The 26,868-nt window shown below is 41.5% G+C and overlaps 1 protein-coding gene across 1 annotated transcript; it reads right to left on the reverse strand.

The window, feature by feature from the left end:
- Window positions 1-8,620: 8,620 nt before the first annotated feature.
- Window positions 8,621-24,665, reverse strand: LOC112220176 (zinc finger CCCH domain-containing protein 15-like). The gene is made up of 10 exons (XM_024381857.1): window positions 24,466-24,665; window positions 23,775-23,870; window positions 20,387-20,492; window positions 17,969-18,121; window positions 17,758-17,858; window positions 16,033-16,215; window positions 15,557-15,703; window positions 15,324-15,425; window positions 12,999-13,131; window positions 8,621-8,883 (listed from the first exon to the last, which is right to left on the reverse strand). The coding sequence occupies exons 1-10, from the start codon at window positions 24,541-24,543 to the stop codon at window positions 8,711-8,713; spliced, it is 1,272 nt and encodes a 423-aa protein (XP_024237625.1). The 5' UTR covers window positions 24,544-24,665; the 3' UTR covers window positions 8,621-8,710.
- Between the last annotated feature and the right edge of the window lie 2,203 nt (window positions 24,666-26,868).

Below are 26,868 nucleotides of genomic sequence, written 5' to 3' on the forward strand. Positions count from 1 at the left end.
AAACAACACGATGTAACACCAAGTCAATCACACTTCTGTGAAATCAAACTGTCCACTTAGAAAGCAACACTGATTGACAATAAATTTCACATGCTGTTGTGCAAATGGAATAGACAACAGATGGAAATTATAGGCAATTAGCAAGACACCCCCAATAAAGGAGTGGTTCTGCAGGTGGTGACAACAGACCACTTCTCAGTTCCTATGCTTCCTGGCTGATGTTTTGGTCACTTTTGAATGCTGGCGGTGCTTTCACTCTAGTGGTAGCATGAGACAGAGTCTACAACCCACACAAGTGGCTCAGGTAGTGCAGCTCATCCAGGATGGAACATCAATGCAAGCTGTGGCAAGAAGATTTGCTGTGTCTGTCAGCGCAGTGTCCAGAGCATGGAGGCGCTATCAGGAGACGTGGAGGAGGGCAACAACCCAGCAGCAGGACCGCTACCTCCACCTTTGTGCAAGGAGGAGCAGGTGGAACACTGCCAGAGCCCTGCAAAATGACCTCCAGCAGGCCACAAATGTGCATGTGTCTGCTCAAACAGGTCTGAAACAGACTCCATGAGGGTGGTATGAGGGTCCGACGTCCACAGGTGGGAGTTGTGCTTACAGCCCAACACCGTGCAGGATGTTTGGCATTTGCCAGAGAACACCAAGATTGGTAAATTTGCCACTGGCGCCCTGTGCTCTTCACAGATGAAAGCAGGTTCACACTGAGCACATGTGACAGACGTGACAGAGTCTGGAGACGCCGTGGAGAACTTCTGCTGCCTGCAACATCCCCAGCATGACCGGTTTGGCGGTGGGTCAGTCATGGTGTGGGGTGGCATTTCTTTGGGGGGCCGCACAGCCAACCATGTGCTCGCCAGAGGTAGCCTGACTGCCATTAGGTACCGAGATGAGATCCTCAGACCCCTTGTGAGACCATATGCTGGTGCGGTTGGCCCTGGGTTCCTCCTAATGCAAGACCTCATGTGGCTGGAGTGTTTCAGCAGTTCCTGCAAGAGGAAGGCATTGATGCTATGGACTGGCCCACCTGTTCCCCAGACCTGAATCCAATTGAGCACATCTGGGACATCATGTCTCGCTCTATCCACCAACTCCAAGTTGTACCACAGACTGTCCAGGAGTTGGCGGATGCTTTAGTCTAGGTCTGAGAGGAGATCCCTCAGGAGACCATCCGTCACCTCATCAGGAGCATGCCCAGGCGTTGTAGGGAGGTCATACAGGCACGTGGAGGCCACACACACTACTGAGCCTCATTTTGACTTGTTTTAAGGACATTACATCAAAGTTGGATCAGCCTGTAGTGTGGTTTCCCACTTTAATTTTGAGTGTGACTCCAAATCCAGACCTCCATGGGTTGATACATTTGATTTCCATTGATAATTTGTGTGTGATTTTGTTGTCAGCACATTCAACTATGTAAAGAAAAAAGTATTTAATAAGAATATTTCATTCATTCAGATCTAGGATGTTATTTTAGTGTTCCCTTACTTTTTTTGAGCAGTGTATTATATAATAAACTAATTGTATTTGTCCCCTGCCCTGTCGCCTTAAGATAAGCGATCAGAAACATTCAAGTTTTCCTTTGCTCCCTCATTCCACTGTTTTGGTTCAGTGACGTTAGAAAGCGCTATATGCATCAACTGGTGTTTAAACCTACAAAATAAAATTGTATATCAAATCAAATTTATTTATAAAGCCCTTCTTACATCAGCTGTCACAAAGTGCTGTACAGAAACCCAGCCTAAAACCCCAAACAGCAAGCAATGCAGGTGTAGAAGCACAGTGGCTCGGAAAAAGAAAGGCCAGAACCTAGGAAGAAACCTAGAGAGGAACCAGGCAATGAGGGGTGGCCCTTTTGGCTGTACCGGGTGGAGATTATAACAGAACATGGCCAAGATGTTCATAGATGCAACTCAGGGTGCAACTCAGGAGTAAATGTCAGTTGGCTTTTCATAGCCGATCATTCAATTTCTCTATATCCATTGTGTTGTGCTGTTACATTTGTATTGTTGTCCAATGGTGTTAGTTTCATATAATTTGAGCTGCGTTCACCACGAGCGAATTCATTCCGCCTTGCCATGGTGCACACGGGCATTTCTGATAGGTAGGCTACAGCGAAGCCTTAAGGTTACACCATAGCAGCAAACTGCATGTCCTGTAGCTCACAGGCTGTCAATGACTAGCACCCAAGAATATTGTGAGAAATAATCAGGCCTAATAATACGTGATTAAATCTGAAAAAATTATCCTCCCCAAGATGCTTACAGGCATTTACCACCGTTCTGCATTTGCCATCTATTTTCCCAATTCACATTCTTAAAATGTCTTAATTAATTTACAAAAGTAAGTCCTGGTTGAGCCCAATATGTGCTTTACAGTTACAATTTAGCCAAGCTGTGTCTATGCGCCTATGGACCTTGAAATGTGTAATTTGCCTGCAGCTCCAAATCAAAATCAAATGTTATTGGTTACGTACACATGGTTAGCAGATGTTAATGCGAGTGTAGCGAAATGCTCCACGATCTCACTCTCTATTCCAGCAGTCAGGTGGTCAGAGATGTCACAGGATAGGGGTTCTCAATTAAGTTAAAATATCCTTGAATCTTGACTCAAACACACACACAAATGCATCATAGCTAAAATGTTGCAGTATGTCTGGTTTGGATGTGGTGACTGCTCTTAGTTTTGGGAAATGAACAAACTGTCAGGTATGAACCGTGTGGTGATTTTATTTTGAAATGCTGTGACCACATAGCATTTTTCCCAGAGTTGTAGCTTTCCCTATGAGCTGGAGATTCACCGTGTTCAGGCTTTCCCTATGAGCTGGAGATTCACCGTGTTCAGGTGGCAGGTGATGTCAGTTAAAAATTCCAGCTTTAATATCCACTGTGGATCATCCAGCTCTGGCTCCTCTCACCTTATTTCAAGTCAAATTTATTTGTCACATACACATGGTTAGCAGATGTTAATGCGAGTGTAGCAAAATGCTTGTGCTTCTAGTTCCGACAAGGCAGTAATAACCAACGAGTAATCTAACCTAACAATTCCAAAACTACTACCTTATACACACAAGTGTAAAGGGATAAAGAATATGTACATAAAGATATATGAATGAGTGATGGTACAGAGCGGCATAGGCAAGATGCAGTAGATGGTATAGAGTACAGTATATACATATGAGATGAGTAATGTAGGGTATGTAAACAAAGTGGCATAGTTTAAAGTGGCTAGTGATACATGTATTACATAAAGATGCAGTAGATGATATAGAGTACAGTATATACATAGATGAGTAATGTAGGGTATGTAAACATTATATTAAGAAGCATTGTTTAAAGTGGCTAGTGATATATTTTACATCAATTTCCATCAATTCCCATTATTAAAGTGGCTGGAGTTGAGTCAGTGTGTTGGCAGCAGCAACTCAATGTTGTGGTGGCTGTTTAACAGTCTGATGGCCTTGAGATAGCTGTCTCTCAGTCCCTGCTTTGATGCACCTGTACTGACCTCGCCTTCTGGATGATAGCGGGGTGAACAGGCAGTGGCTCGGGTGGTTGTTGTCCTTGATGATCTTTATGGCCATCCTGTGACATCGGGTGGTGTAGGTGTCCTGGAGGGCAGGTAGTTTGCCCCCGGTGATGCGTTGTGCAGACCTCACTACCCTCTGGAGAGCCTTACGGTTGTGGGCTGAGCAGTTGCCGTACCAGGCGGTGATACAGCCCGACAGGATGCTCTCGATTGTGCATCTGTAAAAGTTTGTGAGTGCTTTTGGTTACAAGCCGAATTTCTTCAGCCTCCTGAGGTTGAAGAGGCCCTGCTGCGCCTTCTTCACAACGCTGTCTGTGTGGATGGACCATTTCAGTTTGTCCGTGATGTGTATGCTGAGGAACTTAAAACCTACTACCTTCTCCACTACTGTCCCGTCGATGTGGATAGGGGGGTGCTCCCTCTGCTGTTTCCTGAAGTCCACAATCATCACCTTTGTTTGTTGATGTTGAGTGTGAGGTTATTTTCCTGACACCACACTCCGAGGACCCTCACCTCCTCCCTGTAGGCCGTTTCGTCGTTGTTGGTAATCAAACCTACCACTGTAGTGTCGTCCGCAAACTTGATTGAGTTGGAGGCATGCATGGCCACACAGTCGTGGGTGAACAGGGAGTACAGGAGAGGTCTCAGAACGCACCCTTGTGGGGCACCAGTGTTGAGGATCAGCGGGGTGGAGATGTTGTTACCTACCCTCACCACCTGGGCGTGGCCTGTCGGGAAGTCCAGTATGCAGACTGGGATAAGGATTGATTGGATATGTCCGTAAACACACCAACCAGCTGGTCTGCGCATTCTCTGAGGACGCGGCTGGGGATGCCGTCTGGGCCTGCAGCCTTGCAAGGGTTAACAGGTTTAAATGTTTTACTTATGTCGGCTGCAATGAAGGAGAGTCCGCAGGTTTTGGTCGCGGGCTATGTCAGTGGCACTGTATTGTCCTCAAAGCGAGCAAAGAAGTTGTTTAGTCTGTCTGGGAGCAAGACATCCTGGTCCACGACGGGGCTGGTTTTCTTTTTGTAATCCGTGATTGACTGTAGACCCTGCCACATACCTCTTGTGTCTGAGCCGTTGAATTGTGACTCTACTTTGTCTCTATACTGACGCTTAGCTTGTTTGTCTTGCGGAGGGAATAGCTACACTGTATTCGGTCATGTTTCCGGTCACCTTGCCTTGGTTAAAAGCAGTGGTTCGCGCGAAAGCTGCCATCAATCCACGATTTCTGGTTGGGGAATGTTTTAATAGTTGAAGTGGGTATGACGTCGCCAATGCACTTGCTAATGAACTCGCTCACCGATTCAGCGTATTCTTCAATGTTGTTGTTTGACGCAATGCGGAACATATCCCAATCCACATGATCGAAGCAATCTTGAAGCGTGGAATCAGATCACACCACGTTTCGTTAATCATAAGGCATAGCCCCCCGCCCCTCTTCTTACCAGAAAGATGCTCATTTCTTTTTTACTGGGATTAAATGTCAGGAATTGTGAAAAACTGAGTTTAAATGTATTTGGCTAAGGTGTATGGAAACTTCCGACTTCAACTGTATATTGGATATTCGGTTCTCTCTACAATAGCTCTTACACAAAGCATGCCATGAAAATGATATATTCTGAATCAGGGGAGGATGGACAAAAATACATGTTTTTTGTCTATCCTCCCCTGATTCAGAATATATCATTATCAAAAAAAAAAAAAAGTATTACGCTACGGTCACAAGACGCAGGCCTCCTAATTGTCCCTAGAATTCCTTAGCAAACAGCTGGAGGCGTGGCTTTCTCCTATAGAGCTCCATTTTCATGGAATGGTCTGCCTACCCATGTGAGAGATGCAGACTCGGTCTCAACCTTTGTCTTTATTGAAGACTCATCTCTTCAGTAGGTCATATGATTGAGTGTAGTCTGGACCAGGCGTGTGAAGGTGAACGGAAAGGCACTGGAGCAACGAACCGCTCTTGCTGTCTCTGCCTAGCCGGTTCCCCTCTCTCCACTGAGATTCTCTGCCTCTAACCCTATTACAGGGGCCGAGTCACTGGCTTACTGGTGCTCTTCCATGTCGTCCCTGAGGGGTGCGTCACTTGAGTGGGTTGAGTCACTGACGTAGTCTTCCTGTCTGGGTTGGCGCCCCCCCTCCCCCCTTGGGTTATGCCTTGCCGGAGATCTTTGTGGGCTGCACACACAGTGCATCTGCACACACAGTGAGGAGAAGACCTTTGGAGGATGGCCTGGTGTCAAGAAGGGCAGCAAAGAAGTCACTTCTCTCCAGGAAAAACATCAGGGACAGACTGATATTCTGCAAAAGGTACAGGGATTGGACAGCTGAGGACTGTGTTAAAGTCATTTTCTCTGATGAATAATCTTTCTGATTGTTTGGGGCATCTGGAAAAAAGCTTGTCCGGAGAAGACAAGGTAAGCGCTACCATCAGTCCTGTGTCATGCCAACAGTAAAGCATCCTGAGACCATTCATGTGTGGGGTTGCTTCTCAGCCAAGGGAGTGGGCTCACTCACAATTTTACCCAAGAACACAACCATGAATAAAGAATGGTACAAACACATCCTCCGAGAGCAACTTCTCCCAACCATTCAGGAAGTTTGGTGATGAACAATGCCTTTTTCAGCATGATGGAGCACCTTGCCATTAGGCAAAAGTGATAACTAAGTGGCTTGGGGAACAAAACATGGATATTTTGGGTCCATAGCCAGGATCAGTCAGGATGTGGCCCGGAAGTTAATTGACAGAATGCCAGGGCAGATTGCAGAGGTCTTGAAAAAGGGTCAACACTGCAAATATTGACTCTTTGCATCAACTTCATGTAATTGTCAATAAAAGCCTTTGACACTTATGAAATGCTTGTAATTACAGTGGGGAGAACAAGTATTTGATAACCTGCAACATCGGCAGTGTTTCCTACTTATAAAGCATGTCTGTCATTTTTATCAACCAGTAAGAATTCCGGCTCTCACAGACCTGTTAGTTTTTCTTTAAGAAGCCCTCCTGTTTTCCACTCATTACCTGTATTAACTGCTCCTGTTTTAACTCGTTTTCTGTATAAAAGACACCTGTCCACACACTCAGACTCCAACCTCTCCACAATGGCCAAGACCAGAGAGCTGTGTAAGGACATCAGGGATAAAATTGTAGACCTGCACAAGGCTGGGATGGGGTACAGGACAATAGGCAAGCAGCTTGGTGAGAAGGCAACAACTGTTGGCGCAGTTATTAGAAAATGGAAGAAGTTCAAGATGACGGTCAATCAACCTCGGTCTGGGGCTCCATGCAAGATCTCACCAAGATCATGAGGAAGGTGAGGGATCAACCCAGAACAACACGTCAGGACCTGGTCAATGACCTGAAGAGGGCTGGGACTAGTCTCAAAGAAAACCATTAGTAACACACTACGCCGTCATGGATTAAAATCCTGCAGCACGCGCACGGTCCCCCTGCTCAAGCCAGCGCATGTCCAGGCCCGTCTGAAGTTTGCCAATGACCATCTGGATGATCCAGAGGAGGAATGGGAGAAGGTCATGTGGTCTGATGAGACAATAGAGCTTTTTGGTCTAAACTCTACTCGCTGTCATAGTTGAAGTGTACCTATGCTGAAAATTACAGGCCTCATCTTTTTAAGTGGGAGAACTTTCCCAATTGGTGGATGACTAAATACTTCTTTGCCCCACTGTATGTCATGCAATAAAATGCTTATTAATTACTTAAAAATCATACAATGTGACTTTCTGGACTTTTGTTTTAGATTCCGTCTCTCACAGTTGAAGTGTACCGATGATAAAAAGTAGACCTCTACATGCTTTGTAAGTAGGAAAACCTGCAAAATCGGCAGTGTATCAAATACTTGTTCTCCCCACTGTGTACTTCAGTATTCCATAGTAATATCTGACAAAAATATCTAAAGACACAAGCAGCAAACTTTGAAAATTAATGTGTCATTCTCAACTTTTGGCCACGACTGTAGAATCGATGTTTAACTTCTGGTTGAAGTTAGTTACAAATACAAAGTTGCCAATGTCTTTCCAATTGTTACAAACAAGCGAAGAATGGAAAAAAAAGATACTTCAAGTGAAAACTGGCTGTAAACGTAACAAATTGAATACTTATGTAAAAGTTTATTTAATACATTTGCTAAAATAAAATTAGGGAGTATTGTGTGTAGATTGAGGTAAAAAAAAAAAAAACTTAATCCATTTTAGAATAGGACTAACATAACAAAATGTGGAAAAAGTTAAGGGGTCTGAATACTGAATGAATACTCATGTTCATTCAACAGAGTTCTATTTCACGAATTGTAGGCTACTGTCTAATTGCCTCAATATTTCATGTGTGCAGTGCTAAATCTTGATGTAGTGCATTATAGTGTAAGAATTAGATTAAGCTACTTTAATATTTGCAGCCATTGGTAAGATCTTTCTAGTGGCTGATCAATTGTCAATATTGTGGAACAATTCTAATGGTAAGGTACATTTTGAATGGAAAAAGCCAATCCGAGAGCAGCGTTTGCCTTTCTTTCGCTCCTATCAGTATCGACACATGCCTCAACGACACACTTAGCAAAGTTCTCTTTGTGTGGTGCTTTGGGAAACCATGTTACATTGTCGGCCGTTGTAGGAAAGACGCATTGTTAAAAACACTCATAAGCCTAAATTCCATCGCTGTCGGGAAACCGGGCCCAGGATGTATTCCCAGAGGTCTCTACGTCATGGGTCATTATTCTGTAAAACTCAATATATGCAGATTCCAAAAGTGTAAAATAATGAATTGCATGAATATGGAATTGTACTTAATTCAATCAGGGTTTTTTACACTAGAACCCACCTCCCCCTTGTACATGCTCGAAAGGAGTTGCACAATCTGTCATGGTCTAATAATACAAGTCAGGAGGATGCTTATACAATAGAACACAACATCAATATACAGGATTCAGGACAGCCAGAAAGAACTGGTGATTTCACATGAACCAGTTTCAAGACCATACAGTTTGAGATGTACCCCCTCTCAAATCCTTTTCACTCTCTTAGCAATCAGGACCACTAAGGGGGGAAAGAAACTGCAGCAGCAACAAAATGTGAGCATCAGGATGTTTTATTGTGAATCTGTTTTAGTCATCTCTTATTCATAGTCCATGAGGCACTGTTCTACTAGAAGTCATCATTGTCAGTCATCCAGGTCCAGTGTGTTGAGTTCCTCATCCAGTTCGTCCAGGTCCTCGCCAGTGAAAAGGTTCTCGTCCACAGGCACGGGCTCTGCTTCCTTGTCGTCGAGAGTCTCGTCTTCCCCATCGTGACCATTCTCCTCCACACCTCCACAAGCCCCGTTCAGCTGGTCATCTGGGAGAGGGCGCAAGGCACAGGTTCAGAACATCACATCTGCTCAGTCAAAGGCATCAGATATATACACAGCATCTGTGCTGTGACCCATGAATGAAATTGCAATGGTAGGTGATGTGTCAAGAGAGTCATTCAACTTTGTTCAAGGGGCATTTGGGATTAGAATGGACATTTTTGGATTTAAAAATAATTTTATATAGCCATTGATTCCTGAAGAATTTAACTTATAAATTCCCCATAAGTTTAGTTAAATTGTCATACCCCATCAGAACCCAAAATATAAGCTTGTTTTACTCCATTGTTTACAATTACATTGCTTACAAACAAACACTGTATACGCTTAAAGGGGAAATCCTCAGTTGAAACAAAGCATTCTCCCTACCCATTTCAGCAAAAAGCTATGGGATGGGGCTGGAATTCACTCAAAATCATAAACAGAGCTATGGATGCAAGGACTGACCATCCATGATATCAAAATGATAGTTTTAAAACTGGGGTTGGAACCGCTTCAGGGAACAGAACAGAAAAATAGAATTGGAGCCGGGAACAAAAGTGATCCATACTCCGGAACAGAATCGTTATTTTAAAAAGAATGGAAATCAGTTAATAACATTTTACGTTCCAGGCATTTTTTTTTCTACCCCTGCAAGCTGAAAATATTGGTCATTGTGTGCGCGCAGGCTCCCTGCCCTTCCCCCTCCAAAGTATAGGCTACTGTACTGATGTTACAACCGTGAGAAGATCGGGAGCTTTTTTATTAGCTAGAAAAGAATGGATTAACTTTTTGAATGCTACTTAAAGATTACTATAGGCCTAGTTATTACATTTCAGATTGGATTTATTCATTACAAAAAAAGATAAGACGTGTTTTTAATTCTGGTGCCGCTGTACACACACGCTTGTAAGCTAGCTCAAAGGAGAGTCAAAGTTCCTTCATAGAAGCTGCTTCTCCCAGGTATAATTCTGTGGACCTAATTGAGATAATGCATGTCATAACAAGATGCCTAGTGCTTCAAGCCTGCTCTTCAACCCTCTCTTCACTCTCTACCCATCTGTAAAATGTCAGTCACATCTTGTGAAATTTTAACCATGTTTTACTTCGCTGACATAGGAGTAAGACAAGCTTATATTTTGGATTCTGATGGGGTACGACAGCTGAACTTAAGCTCATGAGGCATTTATAAGTACTATCCTTCAGAAGTCAATGGGTACATATCATAAGTCTGAAAGTAGATGTACCAACTACAGATTGTCCCTTAAACTATAATTTTGATCTCATGAAAGTCAGTTTTTTGTATCATTAGATCTGTCTACGAATTTGAGAGTTTACCGGCTTTCGACAGAAACAAGTGAATCTCAGATTGCCCCTTTAAAAGGCTGAGGGCCAATTGTATGATAGAAAGAGGTTTAAAGCCATACAGTACTGTGCAAAAGTTTTAGGCAGGTGTGAAAAATGCTTTAAAGTAAGAATGCTTTCAAAAATAGACATGTTAATAGATTATATTTATAAATTAACTAAATGCAAAGTGAGTGAACAGAAGAAATATCTTAATCAAATCCATATTAGGTGTGACCACCCCTTCAAAACACCCTACTTCAAAACAGCATCAATTCTTATAGGTACGCTTGCACAAAGTCAGGGATTTTGTAGGCATATAATCAGGTGTATGATTAAACAATTATACCAAACAGGTGCTAATGATCATCAATTCAACATGTAGGTTGAAACAGTCATTAACTGAAACAGCTGTGTAGGAGGAATAAAACTGGGTGAGGAACAGCCAAACTCAGCTAACAAGGTGAGGTTGGTGAAGACAGTTCACTGTCAAAAGTCATACACCATGGCAAGACTGAGCACAGCAACAAGACACAAGGTGGTTATACTGCATCAGCAAGGTCCCTCCCAGGCAGAAATGTCAAGGCAGACAGGGACTTCCAGACGTGCTGTCCAAGCTCTTTTGAAGAAGCAAAGATACGGTCCCTCTTTGCCATGCAAATGAACTGAATCCCCAAAACACATTTCCACTGCATTTCAGCCCTGCCACAATAGGACCAGCTGACATCATGTCAGTGATTCCCTTGTTAACATAGGTGTGAGTGTTGACAAGGACAAGGCTGGATATCACTCTGACTCGCTGATTTGAGTTCAAACAGACTGGAAGCTTCAAAAGGAGGGTGATGCTTGGAATCATTGTTCTTCCTCGGTCAATCACGGTTACCCGCAAGGAAACATGTGCCGCCATCATTGCTTTGCACAAAAAGGGCTTCACAGGCAAGGATATTGCTACCAGTAAGATTGCACCTAAATCAACCATTTATCGTCTCATCAAGAACTTCAAGGAGAGCGGTTCAATTGCTGAAAATCCAGCAAGCTCCAGGACCGTCTCCTAAAGTTGATTCAGGGGAACCACCAGTACAGAGCTTGCTCAGGAATGGCAGCAGGCAGGTGTGAGTGCATCTGCACGCACAGTGAGGCGAAGATTTTGGAGGATTGCCTCACTGAGCAACTTCTCCCAACCATCCAGGAACAGTTTGGTGACGAACAATGCCTTTTCCAGCATGATGGAGCACCTTGCCATAAGGCAAAAGTGATAACTAAGTGGCTCGGGGAACAAAACATAAATATTTTGGGTCCATGGCCAGGAAACTCCCCAGACCTTAATCTCATTGAGAACTTGTGGTCAAGAGGCGGGCGGACAAACAAAACCCCACAAATTCTAACCAAGTCCCAAGCATTGATTATGCAAGAATGGGCTGCCATCAGTCAGGATGTGGCCCATAAGTTAATTGACAGCATGCCAGGGCGGATTGCAAAAGTCTTAAAAAAGAGTCAACACGGCAAATATTGACTCTTTGCATCAACTTCATGTAATTGTCAATAAAAGCCTTTGACACTTATGAAATGCTTGTAATTATACTTCAGTATTCCATAGTAACATCTGACAAAAATATCTAAAGACACTGAAGCAGCAAACTTTGTGGAAATTAATGTGTAATTCAAAACTTTTTGCCACGACTGGTAGTGGTCGGCCAAGGAAACTTACTGCAGCAGATGAAAGACACATGCTTACTTCACTTCGCAATCGGAAGATGTCCAGCAGTGACATCAGCTCAGAACTTGCAGAAAACAGTGGGACCCTGGTACACCCATCTATTGTCCCAAGAAGTCTGGTCAGAAGCGGCCTTCATGAAAGACATGCAGCCTTCACGGAAGACCTGAGGACAAAAAGCCATTCCCTCGATGTGGAAACAAGGCCAAGCGACTCAAATATTCCTGAAAACACAGGAACTGGAGTGCAGAAAAATGGCAGCGAGTGCTCTGGGCTGATGAGTCAAAATTTGAAATATTTGGCTATAGCAGAAGGCAGGCAGTTTGTTCGCCAAAGGGCTGAGGAGCTGTGCATGAATGAGTGTCTGCAGGAAACAGTGAAGCATGGTGGAGGTTCCTTGCAAGTTTAGGGCTGCATTTCTGCAAATGGAGTAGGGGATTTGGTCAGAATGAACTGGAAGTACAGGCAGATACTTATCCATCATGCAATACCATCAGGGAGGCATCTGATTGGCACCAAATGTATTCTGCAGCATGACAACGATCCCAAACATACAGTGAAAGCAGAACAAGGAGTCCTGGAAGTGATAGTATGGCCCCCACAGAGTCCTGATATCAACATCATCGAGTCTGTCTGGGATTACATGGAGAGCGAGAAGCACCCGGAGGCTGCCTAAATCCACAGAAGAACTGTGGTTAGTTCCCCAAGATGTTTGGGCCAACCTACCTGCCGAGTTCCTTAAACTGTGTGCAAGTGAACCTAGAATAATTGATACTGTTTTTAAGACAAAGGGTGGTCACACCAAATATTAATTTGATGTAGATTGTTCTTCTTTTCACTCACTTTACATGTTGTTAATGGATAAATATAATCTATGAACATGTCTATTTTTGAAAGCATTCTTATTTTAAAGCATTTTTTTCACACCCGCCTAAAAGTTTTACGCAGTACTGTACGTGTTATGGAAACATTTGGGATAGAAAGATAAATGCTATAAAAAAAATTTAGATCAAGGATGATGTGGCTTCCATTCATTTTATTGGCAGAATAATTTCAAACACTCACCATTCGTTTCCTTTGTTGGCTTCGATCTGGCTGTGAATCTGTCAACTGCAGCAACAGTTATCCCGGTGTTATCAACTTCCTTTGGAACAAACCTGGCTAGATCAATGTCCTGGAACTCCTGAACATCTTCAACCTGTGGGGAGGGATAAACCACTATCAATTAGGTCGACTGATTAACTTTTTAGGGATAGGGGGCAGCATTTTCACTTTGGATGAATTGCATGCCCATAGTGAACTGCCTCCTACTCTGTCCCAGATAGTAATAATAATATGCATATATTAGCATTGGATAGAAAACACTGAAGTTTCTAAAACTGTTTGAATTATGTCTGTGAGTCTCATATGGCAGGCAAACTTCCAAACAGGAAGTGGAAATTCTGGGGCTGGTTAATTTTCAACTCATCGCCTATTCACATCCCAGTAAGATATGGATCTGTTCGCACTTCCTACGCCTTCCACTAGATGTCAACAGTCAGTAGAACGTGGAATGAAGCCTCGTGTGATTTGGGGCCGGATGGCAGATATTTGAGTCGGTGGTCTGGCAGAATGCCAGTTCCTGGTCAGGCGCATTTCTCATGATATCGCCATGCATTCCATTACTCTGTAGACAAAAACGAATGCTCCGGTTGGAACATTATTGGATATATATGATAACAACATCCTGAAGATTGATTTTCTACTTAATTTGACCAGTTTATTCGACCTGGAATATAACTTTTTGAAGTTTTCGTCCGAGTTCGCCTGGACTGGCACCAGCGTTTGGACATGTGAACTAAACGTGCTAGCAAAAGTAGCTAATTTGACACCAGTAATGGACATTATCGAACAAAACAACGATTTATTGCGGAACTAGGATTCCTGGCACTGCATTCTGATGAAAGATCAAAGGTAGGCAAATATTTATGATGTAATTTCGTATTTCTGTTGACTCCAACATGGCGGAGAAATTTTGTGTACCTCTGAGCGTCGTCTCAGATTATTGCATGGTATGCTTTATCCGTAAAGTTTTTTTTAAAAATCTGACACAGCGGTTGCATAAAGAACTAGTGTATTTTTAATCTTATGTAAAACCTGTATCTTTCATCAAAGTTTATGATGAGTATTTCTGTTATATGACGTGGCTCTCTGCAATTACTCCGGATATTTTGGAGGCATTTCTGAACATGGCGCCAATGTAAACCGAGATTTGTGGATATAAATATGCACATTATCGAACAAAACATACATTTATTGTGTAACATGATGTCCTATAAGTGTCATCTGATGAAGATTATCAAAGCTTAGTGATTAATTCTCTCTATTTCTGCTTTTGTGACTATCTTTGGCTGGGAAAAATGCCTGTGTGTTTTTTGGAATTTGGTGGTGATCTAACAAATGTATGTTGTGTTTGCTGTAAAACATTTTAAAAATCGGACACGATGGGTAGATTAACAAGATGTTTATCTTCCATTTGCTGTAACTTGTTAAATGTGTGAAAGTTAAATATTTCCCAAAAATATTTGAATATCCTGCGCTGCCTTTTCAGCGGAATGTTGGGGGGGAATTCTTTGTCAGCTCGGGGATTCGATCTTGCAACCTTCCGGGTACTAGTCCAACGCTCTAACCACCTGCCTTACATTGCACTCCACGAGGAGCCTGCGTGGCAGGCTGACTAGCTGTTACGCGAGTGCAGCAAGAAGCCAAGGTAAGTTGCTAGCTAGCATTAAACTTATCTTATCAAAAACAATCAATCTTAACATAATCACTAGTTAACTATACATGGTTGATGATATTACTAGTTTATCTAGCGTGTCCTGCGTTGCATATAATCAAAGAGGTGCCTGTTAATTTCTCATCGAATCACACCCTACTTCGCCAAACGGGTGATGATTTAACAAGCGCATTCGCAAAAAAACACTGTCGTTGCACCAATGTGTACCTAACCCTAAACATCACTTTCTTCTCCAACACTTTGTTTTTGCATTATTTAAACAAAATTGAAGATGTTTTCTTATTTATTTGAGGCTAAATTGATTTTATTGATGTATTATATTAAGTTAAAATAAGTGTTCATTCAGTATTGTTGTAATTGCCATTATTAAAAATAAATTAATGAACTTAAAAAAAGTCAGATTAATCGTATTGGCTTTTTTTGGTCCTCCAATAAATGTCTATCCGTGTTGATAAATCATCATTGGTCGACCTCTAGTATCAATGTTATACATATGTATCACTTCATGATAATGAAATCTGGTGAAGCGCCAACACGTCCTCAAGCTACTTCAATAAAGATTATGAGCATCCTGAGATACATGCCTATTGAAAAATCTGCTTTATCAGGCTTACCTCAAAGTCATCATCGTCCTCAACATATTTTATGTCATCAGCCTCCTCATCGTCATCATCAGCCAGATCTGGGCAAAACTCAAATACTTGACGGCCGCTAACCTACACAACAACAACTCGTGTTAGTATTAAAATGTTTTCAACTCATCTGTAAGATGTGATACTGCAATCAAAATATATGATTATTTTGAGTTTGGCGACATCCTCTGGTAGAAAACAAAATCAAAGCTCACCCCAAAGGACCTTCCAGCTTTGAAATCAGCTTTCTTTTTCTCTATGTCTTGCTCTGCCTTGGCCACTTTTTCTTGCCTTTTCCTCTTTTTCCAGGCCAAGAAGGTCTCCAGAGTTATTCGGGTGACATTTGGTCCAAGGGCAGATCGCTGATAGACAAAGTAATTGTTTGGTAACATTTCTTAAACAGTAAAAGCCCACGGAAACTTCATAGGATCTCAATCTCAGCACTGTCATTGAATAAGTCACAAGTTAGATAAAAAACAATTTTTTTTAAAGTATGTTGGTCACAGAGTGAATGCAAACATTAACAGAGTTAACAGCCAGTTCTGGCATCCATAGCTCTTTATGCCTTTCAGAGTGGATAAAGTAGCGAGGCTGCCGATTGAAACAAACATTGTGGCTTTAAGTGTAATATGGGCCAAATAATAATATCTCAAGTAGGAAGTTGAATTTGTGAAAAAATGGTCACATCTACCTCATTCTCTATCAACTCTTCCATTGAGATTTCATCTTCCTTTTCATCCTTCTTCTTGTCTTTCTTTAGCACAAACCCAGCAGGCAATGCATGGCGGTACATACAAGTGTCAGCTCCACTAGGACATACCCAAAACCAACCATATTTGTTGTTTTCAATGGCATCAAGGAAATGCTTGCAAACCTACAAGACGACAAAAGCAGAAGTCAGTCTAAAGTCAATGTATCCTAATATACACTGCATTTGGAAAGTATTTAGACCCCTTGACTTTTCCCACATTGTTACTTTACAGTGTTATTCTAAAATAGATTAAATTGTTTCACCCCCCTCAATCTACACACAATACCCCATAATGACAAAGCAAAAAGAGACTTAGACATTTTTGCAAATTGTTGGAAAATAAACTGAAATATTACATTTACATAAGTATTAAGACCCCTTACTCAGTACTTTGTTGAAGCACCTTCAGCAGAGATTACAGCCTATAGTCTTATTGGGTATGACGCTACTAGCTTGGCACTTCTGAATTTCTCCTATTGTTCTCTGCAGATCATAAAAGCTGTGTCAGGTTGGATGGGGAGCGTCGCTGAAGATATTTTCAGGTCTCTCCAGAGATGTTCGAGCGAGTTCAAATCAGGACTCTGCCTGGGCCACTCAAGGACATTCAGAGACGTGTCCTGAAGCCACTCTTCTTGGCTGTGTGCTTAGGGTCGGTGTCCTGTTGGAAGGTGAACCTTCACCCCAGTCTGAAGTCATGCGTGCTCTGGAGCAGGTTTTCATCAAGGATCTCTCTGTACTTTGCTCTGTTCATCTTTCCCTCGATCGTAGGGATGCTGACAGATTTCCTCCAGATGTGACACTTGGCATTCAGGCCAAAGAGTTCAAACTCCATCAGACCAGGGAAATCGTGTTTCTCATGGTCCGAGTCATTTAGTGTCTTTTGGCAAACTACAAGCGGGCTTCCATGTGCCTTTTACTGAGGAGTGGCTTCCGCCTGGCCACTCTACAATAAAAGTCCTGATTGGTGGAGTGATGCAGAGATGGTTGTCCTTCTGGAAGGTTGTCCCATCTCCACAGAGGAACTCTGGAGCTCTGTCAGAGAGACCATCAGGTTCTTGGTCACCCTGACCAAGGCCCTTCTCGCCCAATTGCTTAGTTTGGCCCGAGCAGCCAGCTCTAGGAAGAGTCTTGGAGGTTCCTAAACATGTAAGAATGATCGAGGCCGCTGTGTTCTTGGGGACATTCAATGCTGCAGAAATGTTTTGGTACCCTTTCCCAGATCTGTGCCTCGACACAATCCTGTCTCTGAACTCTACGGACAATTAATTCGTCCTCATGGCTTGGTTTTTGCTCCGACGTGCACTGTCAACTGTGGGACCTTATATAGACAGGTGTGTGCCTTTCATGTCCAATCAATATAATTTTTCACAGGTGGACTCCAAGTTGTAGAATCATTTTAAGGATGACCAATGGAAACAGGATGCACCCGAGCTCAATTGAGTCTCACAGCAAGGGGTCTGAATACTTATGTAAAATTACAAAACCTGTTTTCGCTTTGTTATTATGGGGTATTGAGTGTAGATTGATGACAATTTTTTACATGTAATCCATTTTAGAATAAGGCTGTAACAAAATGTGTAAAAAGGGAAAGGGTCTGAACATTATCCGAACGCACTGTATAGTAGTGATGAATCTTAGCTCTTAGAGGGATGTGCCAAAACATACAATTTGAGTTTTTGAACTTTGAGCTTTTTTCTTTTCAGCTTCTCCGTGCTTCTGGTTCACAACCTCCTCCAACTTCTTCTCATCCCAATTATCCATGGTGTCTATACAAAACAGGATAAATAGTCAGCTCTACAAAACCCAGCAGATATCAGCTACTTCTTTTTATCAGTTTCTTCACTGCTGACAACACTAATGGTTAGAAGACACTAACCTTTCTCAAGCTCGTCATCTCTCTTGTCAACATAGAGGCTCCGTTTTTCACACTTCCTCTCGAGTGTCAAATCGTGGGAGAACTTGCACTTGTCTCCTTTGGTGCATTGGCCTTGCTTGAAGAAGGCACAAAGAACTGACTTTGGGTCCACACCTGCAGAATTAAGAGGAAAATATAATAAGTACTGAATGTTTCTTCTTGCGCTCATTACCTCAGGGTCTTTCCTGCCACTGTTGCCAGTTAGGTGGATTTAATAGAATAACTACACATTAAGAAAAAATTATTCTCTTTTGTTATTGTAACCCAACACAGGGTAACAATATTGGGTAATTATTTAAATTATGTACAGTACAAGTCAAAAGTTTGGACACCTGCTCATTCAAGGGTTTCTTTATTTTTTTAACTATTTTCTACATTGTAGAATAATAGAAAATAAATCAAAATAAGGAAATAACACATGGAATCATGGGTTAAACAAATCAAATCAGAATATATTTTAGATTCTTCAAAGTAGCCACCCTTTGCCTTCATGACAGCTTTGCACTCTCGGCATTCCCTCAACCATCTTCACCTGGAATGCTTTTTCAACAGTCTTGAAGGAGTTCCCACATATGCTGAGCACTTGTTGGCTTTTTTCCTTCACTCTGCAGTCCAACTCATCCCAAACCATCTCAATTGGGTTGTGGTTGGGTGATCGTGGAGGCCAGCTCATCTGATGCAGCACTCCATCAATCTCCTTCTTGGTCAAATAACCCTTAAACAACCTGGAGAGGTGTTGGGTCATTGTCCTGTTGAAAAACAAATGATAGTGGGACTAAGCCCAAACCAGACAGGATGGGGTATAGCTGCAGAATGCTGTGGTAGTTCAAGTGTGTTCAAGTGTGCCTTGAATTCTAAATAAATCACCTACAGTGTCACCAGCAAAGCACCCCCACACTTCACAGTAGGAATCACACATGTGGAAATCATCCGTTCAACTACTCTGCATTGGTTGAAGACAATGCGGTTGGAACCAAGAATCTCACATTTTTACTCATCAGACCAAAGGACAGATTTCCACTGGTCTAATGTCCATTGCTGTGTTTCTTGGCCAAAGCAAGTCTTTTCTTCTTATTGGTGTCCTTTAGTAGTGGTTGCTTTGCAGCCTCCCCTGAACAGTTGATGTTGAGATGTGTCTGTTACTTGAATTCAAGCATTTATTTGGGCTGCAATTTCTGAGGCTGGTAACTTCAATGAACTTATCCTCTGTAGCAGAGGTAACACCGGTGCTTCCTTTCCTGTGGCGGTCCTCATGAGAGCCAGTTTCATCATAGCGTTTGATGGTTTTTGCAACCGCACTTGAAGAACCTTTCAAAGTTCTTATTTAAGCTGTTCACACCATAATACGGACTTCGTCTTTTACCAAATAGGGCTATCTTCTGTATACCACCCCTACCATGTCACAACATAACTGATTGGCTCAAACGCATTAAGGAGAAAAGAAATTCCACAAATTAACTTTTACCAAGGCACACCTGTTAATTGAAATGCATTCCAGGTGACTGCCTCATGAAGGTGATTGAGAGAATGCAAAGAGGGTGCATAGCTGTCATCAGGGCAAAGGGTGGCTACTTCGAAGGATCTAAAATCTATTCTGATTTGTTTAACACATTTTTAGTTACTACATGATTCCATGAATTCATAGTTTTGATGTCTTCACTATTATTCTACAACTTACAAACTAGTCAAAATAAATAAAAACCCTTGAATGAGTAGGTGTGTCCAAACTTTTTACTGGTACTGTACAACATAAACATTAACATTTATTACAAACTCATTCATTGAAACATGCAATACAATCTGTAAGAACTTCATTAACATAACAGTAAACATCTCATTTGTTAAAGGTGTTACAAATGCTTTTACATGTTAGTGTTAATCTTGTAATTTAATGCATTGCAATAAACCTTTCTTTCGAGACAATTTAGAGGAAACATTGCAAATTGTGTTAATTGAAACTTGATATAACCCTCCTGAGAAACCAATCCACTAATGGAATGAATAATTTAGAATTTTAACATCCGTCATTGCAAATAAGAACTTAAAAATAAAATATCTTATAGTATCTCCGACACAAAACCGCAATGATGCAACTCTATGCACACTTGATGGCTTTTCTGCCTGGTGCATAAAGATGGTCTGAAATGGCTCAGTTTATATCATAACTTTTTGCACCTTTGCCCTGTTCTAATTCTTGACAAACAGTAGTGGGTAGTCCACATAGACCTAATCAGTGATAACGCCTGACATTAGGAGTTTGTTAAGCATTCAATAGGGTAAGGTTGCAAAATGTCATTTGATATTAAACAGAGCATTTTCCAGAATATATGTACCAGAGGAAACTTTGTAGCTGAATACAGAAGATATTTCCATCCTCACCTTTAGCGACTTTCTGAGCAGCCACCACTGGCTTGAAAAGCTCGTTCAGCTCATCTAACTCTTTCTTCTTGTCACCCTTTCTGTTCTTGTCCCCTTCAGCAGCAACCTAGGAAAACAGGATCTAGTTAGTCACAAGTCCACAACAGGAACCAGGTTTGCCGGTTTCCTAACCTATAATAGCAAGCTATAGCTTACCTCAATTAGCCCGACTAACCGGTGCCTGTATATAGCCTAATTACTGTTTTTTTTTTTTCACTCTTTTCACCGTTGTTTTTTTTCTTATCTATTGTTCACCTAATACCTATTTTTTTACTTACATTTTTGACTCTTGGTTAGGGCCTGTAAATAAGCATTTCACTGTAATGTCTACACTTGTTGTATTCGGCGCACGTGACAAACTGATTTGATTAGGTCAGCTTTACACACATTTACATTTTTCAGAAGGTGCCTTGTTTTGCCAGAATGTTGAATGAAGTGTCATTTGGACTTACTGAGCCAATTGTCCACTTTGTTGGTCCTATGCCATTGGACATTTTTGACAAAATATCTAAAAATAGCATAAATAGGAAAGTATACCAGTTTCATTTGAGGACCAGGATGTTGACAACTGTACCATACAGATTGCAAAATAGTTGGGAAAAGATTTTTGATGTACCGATTCCATGGTACAGGGTGTATGAGTTGATATATAAAACAACGCAAGTTTCAAGACTTCGTGCTTTTCAGCTAAAATTATTATATAGAATTCTTGCCACCAAAATGTTGAATATTTGGGGCAAAAATTCATCAAAGCGCTGCAGATTTTGTTGTGAGGATACAGAATCAATGGACCATTTATTTTGGTATTGCCCTCAGGTAGGTAGCCTGTTTCTGGTCTCAGGTTCAAGAATGGCTGAAAATGCATAGCATTGATCTAAAATTGACCCTAGAAATAGTACTGTTAGGAGATCTGGAGATCTCAGTCAATTACTAATAAACTAATACTCTTAGTAAAAGTATTTATCTTCAACATGCAATCTGTAGATTCTATTTGATTAGATAGATTGAAATTGTACGTTAAACATCATAGCATGGTTGAAAGATACTTATTTTCCACCATAATTTGCAAATAACTTCATTAAAAATCCTACAGTGTAATTTTCTGGATTTTTTTCTCGTCATTTTTGTCTGTCATAGTTGAAGTATACCTATGATGAAAATTACAGGCCTCTCGTCTTTTTAAGTGGGAGAACTTGCACAATTGGTGGCTGACTAAATACTTTTTTGCCCCACTGTATATGTTATTGTTAGCAACTAGAGTGGGAAGTTCACACTCAGAATTAAGATGCTAGATCCAGGCAAAAATTAGGCTAGATGTGTCAATTCAAAGTAAATTAGCGAGAAAACATATATAGATTGATGTAGCCATAAGAACCTGACTTACGTAAATTTCTTCTCTAGTTAGAACAGAGCTATGCCAGAACGTGGACAGCGCAGAATATGGCTAGGAAAATGTACCTCAATCCAGGGATAGAATGTCACTGTACTCTTAATTTCTCCCAAATGATAATTGTTTAATCGATAAGATTGAAATATTGCCCATTTCTTATTAAACTGCCTTTTTCATCAGCCTGATAGGCTAGCAAATGCTATAGCAGTCCATTGAATCCCAAGAAAATACAACGCTTAGCATTGGGGGGTGTAGTAGCTACCTTAAGTGTTGTCAAATCCAGCGGATTGCTTTAACATTAGCTGTCCACATTCTGGCATAACACACTCTTCCGACTAGCTCTCAAAAACTCGAGGGAGCATTTTGCCTTCTTACAGTTGTCAGCGTCACCCACAACTGGCTCGTGTGACCTACAATCCCGACTGTTTTGAAGTTTAGAAACGTAAATAATCGTTGCTTGCGATACAGCTTTCGAAAACATTTAGCCCTTAGTGAGAAAGAAGCATTCAAATAAAAAATATACAATTACTGAAACAGTGTTGCACAGATCCATACAGCTATGGGTGGCTCCATCCGACCTAACTACACCTGAGTTACGCTTACACATAAGTGTTTGGAGCACGCTAGATAGCACAGGTGGTCACTTCTGTGGTTGTGGTCCAAACACTTAAAAGACCCACCCTATCCCCTCAGCCCTCAAATTAAGTGGACACTTCTGATGACATCTCATGAGTATAAACTTACTCGTTAATCCCACGATGGTTGTGTTTTCAGCCACCAGTAGCTTGTGGGTTATTTATATGCCCTAGAGTCAATTATGAGTCTACTTAAATTGGGTGGCAGGGTAGCCTAGTGGTTAGAGCGTTGGACTAGTAACTGGAACTAACTTGCAAGTTCAAACCCCCGAGCTGACAAGGTACAAATCTGTTGTTCTGCCCCTGAACAGACAGTTAACCCACTGTTCCTAGGCCGTCATTGAAAATAAGAATTTGTTCTTAACTGACTTGCCTGGTTAAATAAAGGTAAAATATATTAAAAATTAAATATATAATTATTAATATACACCTACTGTATGATAGCTAGCAAAATAATTAGCTAACTAACGTTAGACTGCCTAGCTAGAATTTCTGCAGGAAAATGTTTCACTTCTACAATTTCCAAAAGATAACCAAACAAAAACATTTACTTTTTACGAGATGTGTTTGTTCCTTCATGTGCATTAGAAGCACAATTTCCAACTTATTTGCATTCGTTTTTACTTACACTTGTACGTTGACTTCTCCATTGATGTTGTTTTTACGTTTTCGCAGACTTCTTTATCTGATGTATAACTGTCACAAATTGAATTATGGGGAGTTTCAGGCCCGGAGTGAATATAATTGTACACTAGCAAAGCCGACTAAAAACAAGGGCTGAGGGGCTTACGTTGCAAACTTCCCTTTCTTGGCTAATCATTTGGACACACCTCCAAGATGGCAACGGGGATTTCCCCGTTGGGCATAAAATGAGGGTAAGTGGACGAGGGTGAGTCTTTTAAGTGTTTGGACAGAAGCCTGTCTTCAATAAACAAGCGCTGTAACATGGAGAAATGTCTGTGTGGGAACACTAACAATATAAAAAGTGTGTATTTTTTCGACATTGTTTATTTTTCTTTGCTGATGCACACGATATGTTCCTTATGTTTCCAAAACAGTACCACAAGCGATGCGTGTTAATGTTTACAGCAAGCGTCGGGCTCTTAAACCTCCCGGTGACGAGATACTATTGTCAATAGGCGCTAAAGCAATTAAGGTCTATGAACTAGGTACATTCGAACTAGAGAGAAGACGAACAAAGGCCGGGTTATTATGGCTATAGATTATAGCAAACATATCTGTAGAAATTACAAGTCAGGCCAGTGGTCATTAGGACAATTAATTGAGAAACAATACGACTGTAGGCCTAGCTGCTCAATCTTACCTTACTACCGGGAACTTGCTTGACTTGCTGAGAGACATTCTTGATAAATTTCTGTTGTTTTCCACCCTTTTTGTTCTTCAAACCAAATGTCTTGTCCTATATAGATAAACAAATTGAATATCAGCAATTTAATAAAGGACTTAACGTTAGTTGGCAGGCTACCTAGAAGAAACCTCAACGACAAAATAATAAGGTTTCTGGCGCTAGCTATCGAAGTAGTTATAGTAGCTGACTAACTAGCTAACTTTACCGACAAATGTGAGAACTAGCTAGCCAACCTTTCATCTGTGTTACAACTACTAACTAAGCAGTTAATTCAAGCCGTGGACAGACGATCACACAATTTAGCTACACTTAACATTATTCGAATAAATACGATTGTAACCTTTGCTAGGTACTATCTGCAGCTAACAAGCTACATCATGCAAGCACAAGTTAGCTACCAGTAGCTACCACGTTCTTAAAAAGGGATTAGCATAAGAACGCTAACGTTCGTTGGGTTGGTACATAGCAAATAACGGTTGGAGAGTGTTCTTTCAACAATACGTGGTATAACTAGCTAGCATCTAACGTTATCTGTCTAACTTACTAGCTTCACAAAATAACATTTGAACGTTACTGTAACTTAGCGAGCTAACTAGCTTAGCATTATCCCATGTAATTTGGATCTCGTGCGCAAAAGGGATTTCACCTCAATGATCTTTTCCTTCTTCTTTTCTTGCGTTTTTTTACTACCTGCGGCAGCTTGAACTGGTTTCTTCGGAGGCATAGTGAATGATGTAACTATATTTTTTGAATTATTCTATTACGATAGCCACCGCTACATGCAGCACTAACAGGCCACTCCGTGACAACTTGTTACCAAGTTGACGCTGAAAGATGTCAGTGGTAATTCTTCTTCTTCCTAGGTGTTTTTTGGGGGCGGTTGGCATCCAACATAATGGTGCATTACCGACACCTACTGTGCTGGAGAGTTTTGACCATCGTTTAACGTCCTCGTTCCTCAACGGTTGTCACTCTATACCACAACCACAAAGTTAAAATCGTGGCTACATCGTACAAATTCATAAAATGTACACTAGAGGACGAACAAAAACACGTCTGCACTGCTACGCCAGCTTGGATTGAGGAATCTAGTTTAGATTGTAGGACGGCCGAGGTGTTAAGCATATCCCAATTTATGTCACCTAGCAGTACAAACTCTTACAATAGATGGGGGGCAATCAATTCACATATGGTGTCCAGGGCACAGCTCGGAGCTGAGGGGGGTCTATAACAAGCGGTAGCAGTGAGGGACTTATTTCTGGGGAGATGGATATTTAAAAGTAGAAGCTCGAACTGTTTGGGCATAGAACTGGATAGTATGAAAGAACTCTGCAGGCTATCTCTACAGTAGATTGCAATTCCGCTGCTTTTAGCAGTTCTGTCTTGACGGAAAATGTAATTGGGGATGGACATTTCCGAATTTTTGGTGGCCTTCCTAAGCCAGGATTCAGACACGGACAGCTAGGACATCAGAGTTGGCGAAGTGTGCTAAAGCAGTGAATAAAGCAAACTTAGGGAGGTGGCTTCTGATGTTAACATGCATGAACCCAAGGCTTTTACGGTTGCAGAAGTCATCTGAGGCATGTTGAGCAGGACTAGGGGCTCTCCAGTAAAATAAAACAATGAGCTCTGACCTAAACAACAGTATACATATTGACATTAGAGAAAGGCATAAAGTGTTGATTGGGAGAGCTAAGACAACAAAGGGTAAACAGCTAGGACAACAACAACGGGTAAATGGCGATGAATGGGCAGAGAGGGTCAGTTAGCTTACACACAGGGCCGGCTTGAGTTCGAGGCTGTGGCCGACAGATAAACAGAATGAAGTACCGTGTTAATGAACAGTATTTCATTTTTTTGTGTGCTATTTCTTACATTATCAGCCCAGGAAATGTTTTTTTGTTATTACATACAGCCGGAAATAACTTTTTTATATCAGAGCGGTGGTAACTAACCAGCATTACGACCGGGAATACGGCTTTCCCGAATTGGTTCCTTTGTTCGTACCCAGCAGGGCAATTTAACTGATTCCAGAGCCTGATCCAAAACACCTCTGGCAGAGAAGAGGTATTCGGAGTGGACTACTAGTCCGACTCAGGAGGCGTGCACACAATCCACCGCTTCAGAGTATATCACTCGCTAACGTTCAGTCTCTGGATAATAAAGTAGACAAGCTCAGGGCAAGAATCTCCTTCCAGAGAGACATCAGGTCTCTCTTGGAACATACTGTCTTCGTACATACAGCCAGCTGGGTTCTCAGTATATTGCGCAGACAGGAATAAAGCTCTCCGGGAAGAAGAAAGACTGTGATGCTTGTTTCACAATTAACCACTCATGGTGTGATTGTGATAACATACAGAAACTCAAGTCCTTTTGTTCATCTGACCTAGAGTACCTCACAATCAAATGCTGACCGTATTACCTCCCAAGAGAAATATCTTCGGTATAGTCACAGCCATGTATATTCCCCTTCAAGCCGATACCACGACAGCCCTCAAAGAATTTCCACTGGACTTTATGCAAACTGGAAACCACATATCCTGAGGCCACATTTACCCACTACCCACTGCATCTCAGTGCTAGAGGGATCACTACAGACACCCCGGTTCGAATCCAGGCTGTATCACAACTGGCCGTGATTGGGAGTCCAATAGGGTGGCGCCCAGTGTCATCCGGGTTTGGCCGGTGTAGGCCGTCATTATAAATAATGTTTTTTTCTTAACTGACTTGCCTAGTTAAATAAATGTTAAATAAATCAAATAGAGGCGAAAGAAACACACACCTATTTAGGCGAGGTGCTGGCTAGCGCTTGAAGTACACAAGTACAGCTTGTCTGTCAAAACGTTGGTAATTAAATTATTGCATCTGAGCTCCTAGAGTGTGCGGCTCTCCTTAAAAAAAATATAAATAAAATAAACACACAATACACACATCTAAGTAAAGGAATGAAATTAGAATATATAAATATATGGTCGAGCAATGTCAGAGCGGCATAGACTAAGATACAGTAGAATAGAATACAGTAGATACATATGACATGAGTAATGCA

Source organism: Oncorhynchus tshawytscha, linkage group LG07 (genome assembly GCF_018296145.1).
Source record: "Oncorhynchus tshawytscha isolate Ot180627B linkage group LG07, Otsh_v2.0, whole genome shotgun sequence".
NCBI classification, from domain to species: Eukaryota; Metazoa; Chordata; class Actinopteri; order Salmoniformes; family Salmonidae; genus Oncorhynchus; species Oncorhynchus tshawytscha.